At 44.1% G+C, this 8,599-nt stretch overlaps 1 protein-coding gene across 1 annotated transcript; it reads right to left on the reverse strand.

Annotated features, from left to right (window-relative positions):
* Positions 1–1,323: 1,323 nt before the first annotated feature.
* Positions 1,324–5,641, reverse strand: LOC311149806 (NSFL1 cofactor p47-like). Its single transcript, XM_084187032.1, has 9 exons — positions 5,523–5,641; positions 4,779–4,882; positions 4,527–4,592; positions 3,794–3,959; positions 3,527–3,622; positions 3,278–3,387; positions 2,942–3,079; positions 2,457–2,627; positions 1,324–2,348 (listed from the first exon to the last, which is right to left on the reverse strand). Exons 1-9 carry the CDS (start codon positions 5,622–5,624, stop codon positions 2,186–2,188), a joined length of 1,116 nt encoding a protein of 371 aa, XP_084043158.1. The 5' UTR covers positions 5,625–5,641; the 3' UTR covers positions 1,324–2,185.
* Between the last annotated feature and the right edge of the window lie 2,958 nt (positions 5,642–8,599).

Genomic DNA, 8,599 nt, shown 5'->3' on the forward strand with positions numbered 1-8,599 from the left:
ATGGTAGTACAGAATTGGGTAAATCATGATTGATCGTACATTCCAGCACAGTAGGAGTCGGCATGCACTTCAACGATTGTTTGCGGACCGCCATGATATTATAGAAGAGGAAGAAGACGAAGAAGAAGACTAGGGTTGCTATGTTCACAATTTCGAGGAATTTAGCTACTTTGAAAACGATGTCGCGGGTGGCGAGTTTTTGGGCTACTTCTTAATTGCACGGCGGCCGCCATGGCATTTCACGATTTATTTTATTTATATTTCACTGTTACCTGCTGCTGACTATCAGGCAGTGAGCAGGCTGTTACTGAGTGAGTGAGTGAGTGGTGGGGAAGGGCCGGAGGGGTGTGTGCGTTGAGCGTACTGGTTGAGAGTGATGCAGCAGAAACAGCGGAGTCACGGAACGGAAACAGAGTAGCACGCGCGCACGTCGTGACAACTTTTTACCAATTGTAGGTAGGCTATTTATATAAAAATATAAATCCAACAATTTCAAAGATTTTACTTAGTTACAGTTCATATAAGTCAATTGAAATGCATTCATTAGTTCATAATCTATGGATTTCACAAAACTGGGCAGGGGTGCGGCCATGGGTGGGCCTGGGAAGGCATAGGCCCACCCACTGGGGAGCCAGGCCCAGCCAATCAGAATGAGTTTTTCCCCACAAAAGCGCTTTATTAGACAGAAATACTCCTCAGCACCCCCCATAACAAAGAGTTGCAGTCTGTTTTGGAATGGGTGGCCAGTAATAAACTGGTCCTGAACATCTCTAAAACTAAGAGCATTGTATTTGGTACAAATAATTCCCTAAGTTCTAGACCTCAGCTGAATCTGTTAATGAATGGTGTGGCTGTTGTACAAGTTGAGGAGACTAAATTACTTGGTGTTACCTTAGATTGTAAACTGTCATGATCAAAACATATAGATTCAATGGTTGTAAAGATGGGGAGAGTTCTGTCCGTAATAAAGAGATGCTCTGGAAAGACTGACGGTGTCAATTCTTGTTTTTATAAGAAACATTGTGTTGGAAATTCCAAATTGTTTGCAGTCAACTTACACACAGCACTGACACACACACTTACCCCACAAGGGTCTTTTCACAGTCCCCAGGTCCAGAATAAATTCAAGGAAACGTACAGTATTATACAGAGCCATGAGTGCATGGAACTCCCATCTTATATAGCGCAAGTGAACAGCAAACCTGGTTTCAAAAAACAAATAAAGCAACACCTCACGGCACAACGCCTCTCCCCAATGTGACCTACTTGTGTGTATGTACTGGCATGTATGTGTAAATCAGATGCACACACACACACTACATGTTCATGTTTTTAAATTTATGTAAATTGTAAAGTACTTTATCTGTAATGTAAGACTAGCTGTCGCCATTGACGTCAGCTAATGGGGATCCTAATAAATCAAATCAAACGGGGTATCGTAGTAGGTGCCAGGCGCACCGGTTTGTGTGAAGAACTGCAACGCTGCTGGATTTTTCACTCAACACTTTCCCGTGTGTATCAATAATGGTCCACCACCCAAAGGACATCCAGCCAACTTGACAACTGTGGGAAGCATTGGAGTCAACATGGGCCAGCATCCCTGTGGCTGTCCTGGGGGCAGGGGGGTGCAACTCAATATTAGGAAGGTGTCCTTAATGTGTCGTACACTCAATCTGTATCGGTAAAAGAAAGGAAAAAGTCTTTTAAAAAAACATTCAGTCTTTTGTTGTTGATGGTTTGTTGATTCTGAATGTGATGGGAGCACAAGGTTCCTGGCGTACGTTGGGGGTGCATGTTCAGTCGGGTTGAGTTGATGGGAACTTGTGTGGAAAAAGCAGGCAAGCGTTGAGCCAGAGGAGAGATGAGTGGAAGATGAACAAAACAAAATGGCAGTATTATAAACTAAAGCAGTCTCTGAAACTGTTAAGAAAGCTTTAATGTTACTGTGCATTTTCAACTCCTACTTTCTAAACAGGTTTTTACCACCAGAGCTGCCTTTCATCAAAGCCTTATCTGCTCCCCACTTCCCAACATATGCCCCTCACAAACAGCGGAAGAGGGAAAATGTATCAACACTATATATATATATATGTATAAAAAAAAAAGGAATTAGAAGTCCTTAAGTCCATGGTGTCTCGTCCCTCGGATGGGAGCTGTGAACCAGCCAGGCAACCAGGGGTCTCCATCACTTTAGCCGCTGCACAATGACTGCGTTGAGCAGGTTGGCATCCTGCAGCGACTGGCTCTCGTCAGTCAGCTCCTTGTTGGGGAAGGTTGTCATGAGCACAAACTCTGTCGCCGCCATCAAAGGGCGAGCTCCCACCACAAACTGACGCAAGTCCGACACCCTGAGGACAGGAAGAGAAAGAATGAGGAGAAAATAGGTAATATGCTGTTTGTCATGCCCTTCATAGAGGGAGTAGGGAGATGTACAGCTTCATGGCTCCAACACTGACCTGTGAGTGTGGTTGAACTTCTGCACCAGTCTCCCCCCGTCGGCCAGTCTGATCTGGATGTTGGTCACAGGCTTGGAGGCATCCAGGTTTACAGAGGCGATAGCCTGGGCCTCACTGGCTACCCGGTCCTGGTCTCCAATACACGGAGCAGACACCAGCTCAGGGGTGGCACTGAATGGACAGGTGAGGTGGGAGAGAGACATTTATTGTGATTATACTGTATTTGACATAGATTTGTTGAAGACAATATTATAAGTGCACATTTTCCCAAAATATAATATCAGGTTTTGAAAAATTGTTGGGTTCCTTTATGATTTTAACTTAAAGTCCATCAAATACAATATCAATTTGTGCCAAAATTCCCCTTTCTACCCCCTTGTGGTAATAAAGTCTAACAGTCACCGTATTAAGGCATTGTGCTGAAAAGGGGGGACAATTTCATTGCTTCCTCTGTATTGAATTCTATGAGAATAGAACTCACCCACCTGCCCAGTTTCTGTCCTTCCCCACCGAATGCCTTGAAGGCAACCTTGGGTTTGGAGAAGTCCTCATCCCGATGGTCCTCCATATCCAAGTTGACCTGACCCCCTCGGGAGCGCTGCCTCAACTCCAAAGGAATCTCCCTGAGAGGAGGAATGACTTCTATTATGACAATGCTTCAGAGAGAGAGGCATGTAGCCTCCAGCTGTCTAGTGCGGAGCAGAATGTGTATGCCATAAATACATTTATAATGTAAAGGGAGGATTTAGGAAAATGATATGACATGAGCTGTCATGCATATTAAAAGTATGACAAGGATATGGTACAGACAGTGTACTCACCCCCTGCGGATGGACTCCAGGAAGATGGCGTTGCCAGGATCGCTGTAGTTTCTGAGTTCACCGTCGTCCAGGCTGAAGCCTGTCTTCCACAGCTTTAGGACTACATGCACCTTCAGAACGTAGTGAAGAACATACGTAAGTAAGTAAAAGAAGTAAACTTAAGTGAACTGAAGTAAATGTATTCTTCTGAGATCTAATGTATAACTAGCAATACAAAAAATCCAAATAAATTAACTGTCAAACACTCACATCCTGCTGGCTGTTAGCTGCTCTTCTCTCTCCAGCCACGTAAACAGGCTCCTCCTCAGGCGCTGCACCAAGCCGGTAGCCGCCACCAATAAAAGGCTAGAGGGGGGAAGAGGAGGAAAACAGTTAGAAAAACATTATGACGACTAACATCATACACCATTAGCTCTATCAATCCCAAAACACAGGCCTAATAACACATACATGTGATCAGTAAATGAAAGAGGAATGATCCTGGTGCAGGACATATTACTGGGAAGCTTTTCTTACCCTGGCTCGACTAGGCTCTCCTGGGCCCCTCCCAGCCTTCTCCACGGGTACGGCCCCATGCTCCTTAGCCCCCTTAAACAGGTCCTCCACCACCTCATTAGAGCTCTTCTTTTTGGGAGGGCCCACTATCTGCTGCCCACTATGTTCGGAGCCCCCAGCAAAGAACCTGGAGGGAAGCAGAGGAAGGATGTAGCAATTAAAGAGAGGAAAGAACACAACCTGGATTTTGGATCTTGTCCAAGCTTCTGGTTACAACACCAGTGCTGTGATTGTGTGGACGAGTAACACAATAACACAGGGACACCCCCAACCAGCAGAATATGTTGATGCAGCAGAAAGCAATACCAGCCTACAGAGAACTGAATACAGAAACCAAAATAGTTTGGTACATTCTGGAGGCACACTAGCCTGGGTACCATTCTGTTTCTGTGTTTGCCTACATGCAATGTGAAATTCATTGAATACACCCCAATGTCATAGAAGTATATGTAACCGGTGTGAAATTGCTAGCTAGTTAGCGGTGCACGCTAGTAGCGTTTCAATCAGTGACGTCACTCGCTCTGAGACCTTGATGTAGTTGTTTCCCTTGCTCTGCAAGGGCCGCGGCTTTTGTGATGGGTAACGGTGCTTCGAGGCTGACTGTTGTCGATGTGTGCAGAGGGTCCCTGGTTCAAGCCCAGGTTGGGGTGAGAAGAGGGACAGAAGCAAAACTGTTACATATAGTCAGACCTACCTTTGCCCTTCCTCCTCATCACTGTCATCTACTTCCTCGTGCATCATATCTCTGAAGGAGGTCACCCTAGTTTCACAACAGAAACACAACGAATAACAATCAACATCAATCGCGTAGCATGAAATGTTTCATATAATATATTTTTAAAGTTTGACAAGGGAAACACTGAAAGGACTTGGATATTGGCTATCCTGTTTTAATGATACCCAGAGTAACAATAGATTTACGGAGGTCAGTTAGTTAGCTATGTACCTGGGCCCTGTGGGACGAGGCACAGAGGATCCACCACTCTCTGGCTGAGGAAGAGTCACTATGTCATCCTCAGGACCATCTTCAAAGAAACTGGCCAGGGCAAGCTAAGAAAACAGGCCAAGACGCCATGTCATCCAAACATCAAGATTTCAGTGTCTAGTCACAGTCTAAACCTGAGCGCTACTTTGCTAGAGCTTAATTGTGAACTTGCCAAATTAAAAGGTAGCTAACTAAAAAGGATGATATTCAACTAGCAATTAGATAGGATGGGGAAATCTGATGAATTAGTTAACTATCATCTCAGTCACTTGATGAACGATTAATGTTAGCTAGTTATGATTTTGAAGTAGGCTAACTGCTGGACAACGCTATCTGCCAGTCTGAGAGCAAGCTAGCTAACCTGCTAGCCAGATAGCTAGAACGCAGTGAACGAGCCATTCATAATGAAACAGATTTGTTAGCAAGCTAACATTAAACAAGCTAACTATTAGACAGCGGTAGTAAAACATTGGTAACTGTATGAAACTGATTGGTAGATATAGGTCCTAGGGAATAAGACAGCAATGGCCATTCAAGCTTTTGTTGTGAGAATGAGGTGACTTGCAGAAACTAGCTACGTTAGTTATCTAGTACCGGCCAGCAGTATGTGCTAGCAGTGGTGATCTGGCAGCTATCTAACTACTGTCATTCGTATGTCGTTGTGAGTTGAAATCAAATATCACATTTAGTACAACTTGTACGTACCTGCAAATCCCAGCCGGCAGACTCCAAGAAAAAACGGGCCCTCTCCTCATCAACATCAGTAACAGCAACGAACTCCCTTACCGAGTCTTCTTGGTCCGCCATTTTGATATGCCCATTCAGTGACTGTTCTGACTCCAACTACCAACTTGGTTCCTATCTGAGCAAGATGTGGTTCCTATCTGTGCAAAATGCAGTATGCTACAGTAGGGTGAAAAAAAATAGGCCTAGAGAGTACACCAATGTTTATGAAATGTTGTATTTAGCACAAAGTAAATACATTTTATTTCGAGGAATAATATTTCACATATAGTTGACATTTATATATATAAAAAAAAGTATTTTCTGTATTACCATAACAAATACACCCTCATTTTCTGCGAAAGCAAAGGGGCAATCTGGGATTTGAAAAACAACAAAGACACCACCACTTGTTTTTGTAAACAGCTGAGGGATGGGAGTGGAGAATTGTAACCACTCTCAAATTCATAGACAGAGCTATGATGCAAGGACTGACCATCCATGGGATTAACCTTTTAGATTTAACCATGTTTTGAAGCTATATTGGTGTTTGTTTACAATTAAAACAAGCTTATATTTTGGGTTCTGATGTGGTACAATAGTTCTACTAAGCCTACTCAGCCTATAGAGTATGTGGACAACTACAAATACCTAGGTACCTAGGTGTCTGGTTAGACTGTAAACTCTCCTTCCAGACTCACATTAAGCATCTCCAATCCAAAGTTAAATCTAGAATCAACTTCCTATTTCGCAACAAAGCCTCCTTCACTCATGCTGCCAAACATGCCCTCGTAAAACTGACTATCCTACCGATCCTTGACTTCGGCGATGTCATTTACAAAATAGCCTCCAACACTCTACTCAGCAAATTGGATGTAGTCTATCACAGTGCCATCCGTTTTGTCACCAAAGCCCCATATACTACCCACCACTGTGACCTGTACGCTGTTGTTGGCTGGTCCTCACTACATATTCGTCGCCAAACCCACTGGCTCCAGGTCATCTATAAATCACTGCTAGGCAAATCCCCGTCTTACCTTAGCTCATTGGTCACCATAGCAACCCCCACGCGTAGTCTGCGCTCCAGCAGGTATATCTCACTGGTCATCCCCAAAGCCAACACCTCCTTTGGCCGCCATTCCTTCCAGTTCTCTGCTGCCAATGACTGGAACGAATTGCAAAAATCTCTGAAGCTGGAGACTCTTATCTCCCTCACTAACTTTAAGCATCAGTTGTCAGAGCACCTTACCGATCACTGCACCTGTACACAGCCCATCTGTAATTAGCCCACCCAACTACCTCATCCCCATATTGTTATTTATTTTGCTCATTTGCACCCCAGTATCTCTATTTGCACATCATCTCTTGCACATCTATCATTCCAGTGTTAATACTAATTGTAATTATTTTGCACTATAGCCTATTTATTGCCTTACCTCCATAACTTGCTACATTTGCACACACTGTATATACAGTGGGGAGAACAAGTATTTGATACACTGCCGATTTTGCAGGTTTTCCTACTTACAAAGCATGTAGAGGTCTGTAATTTTTTATCATAGGTACACTTCAACTGTGAGAGACGGAATCTAAAACAAAAATCCAGAAAATCACATTGTATGATTTTTAAGTAATTAATTTGCATTTTATTGCATGACATAAGTATTTGATCACCTACCAACCAGTAAAAATTCCGGCTCTCACAGACCTGTTAGTTTTTCTTTAAGAAGCCCTCCTGTTCTCCACTCATTACCTGTATTAACTGCACCTGTTTGAACTCTTTACCTGTATAAAAGACACCTGTCCACACACTCAATCAAACAGACTCCAACCTCTCCACAATGGCCAAGACCAGAGAGCTGTGTAAGGACATCAGGGATAAAATTGTAGACCTGCACAAGGCTGGGATGGGCTACAGGACAATAGGAAAGCAGCTTGGTGAGAAGGCAACAACTGTTGGTGCAATTATTAGAAAATGGAAGAAGTTCAAGATGACGGTCAATCACCCTCTGTCTGGGGCTCCATGCAAGATCTCACCTCATGGGGCATCAATGATCATGAGGAAGGTGAGGGATCAGCCCAGAACTACACGGCAGGACCTGATCAATGACCTGAAGAGAGCTGGGACCACAGTCTCAAAGAAAACCATTAGTAACACACTACGCCGTCATGGATTAAAATCCTGCAGCGCACGCAAGGTCCCCCTGCTCAAGCCAGCGCATGTCCAGGCCCGTCTGAAGTTTGCCAATGACCATCTGGATGATCCAGAGGAGGAATGGGAGAAGGTCATGTGGTCTGATGAGACAAAAATAGAGCTTTTTGGTCTAAACTCCACTCGCCGTGTTTGGAGGAAGAAGAAGGATGAGTACAACCCCAAGAACACCATCCCAACCGTGAAGCATGGAGGTGGAAACATCATTCTTTGGGGATGCTTTTCTGCAAAGGGGACAGGACGACTGCACCGTATTGAGGGGAGGATGGATGGGGCCATGTATCGCGAGATCTTGGCCAACAACCTCCTTCCCTCAGTAAGAGCATTGAAGATGGGTCGTGGCTGGGTCTTCCAGCCAACGACCCGAAACACACAGCCAGGGCAACTAAGGAGTGGCTCCTTAAGAAGCATCTCAAGGTCCTGGAGTGGCCTAGCCAGTCTCCAGACCTGAACCCAAAAGAAAATCTTTGGAGGGAGCTGAAAGTCCGTATTGCCCAGCGACAGCCCCGAAACCTGAAGGATCTGGAGAAGGTCTGTATGGAGGAGTGGGCCAAAATCCCTGCTGCAGTGTGTGCAAACCTGGTCAAGACCTACAGGAAACGTATGATCTCTGTAATTGCAAACAAAGGTTTCTGTACCAAATATGAAGTTCTGCTTTTCTGATGTATCAAATACTTATGTCATGCAATAAAATGCAAATTAATTACTTAAAAATCATACAATGTGATTATCAGGATTTTTGTTTTAGATTCCATCTCTCACAGTTGAAGTGTACCTATGATAAAAATTACAGACCTCTACATGCTTTGTAAGTAGGAAAACCTGCAAAATCGGCAGTGTATCAAAT

This window comes from Coregonus lavaretus (genome assembly GCF_964263955.1).
Source record: "Coregonus lavaretus genome assembly, chromosome: 22".
NCBI classification, from domain to species: domain Eukaryota; kingdom Metazoa; phylum Chordata; class Actinopteri; order Salmoniformes; family Salmonidae; genus Coregonus; species Coregonus lavaretus.

Bases quoted from the DNA above. Each gene is read 5' to 3' on its own strand.
- LOC311149806 (XM_084187032.1), bottom strand. From the start codon at position 5,624: ATGGCGGACCAAGAAGACTCGGTAAGGGAGTTCGTTGCTGTTACTGAT. The intron at 4,883-5,522 runs GTACGTACAAGT...CTGTTTTCTTAG, and splicing joins CTGCCGGCTGGGATTTGCAG to CTTGCCCTGGCCAGTTTCTT. The intron at 3,960-4,526 runs GTAGGTCTGACT...GCTTCCCTCCAG, and splicing joins GATGAGGAGGAAGGGCAAAG to GTTCTTTGCTGGGGGCTCCG.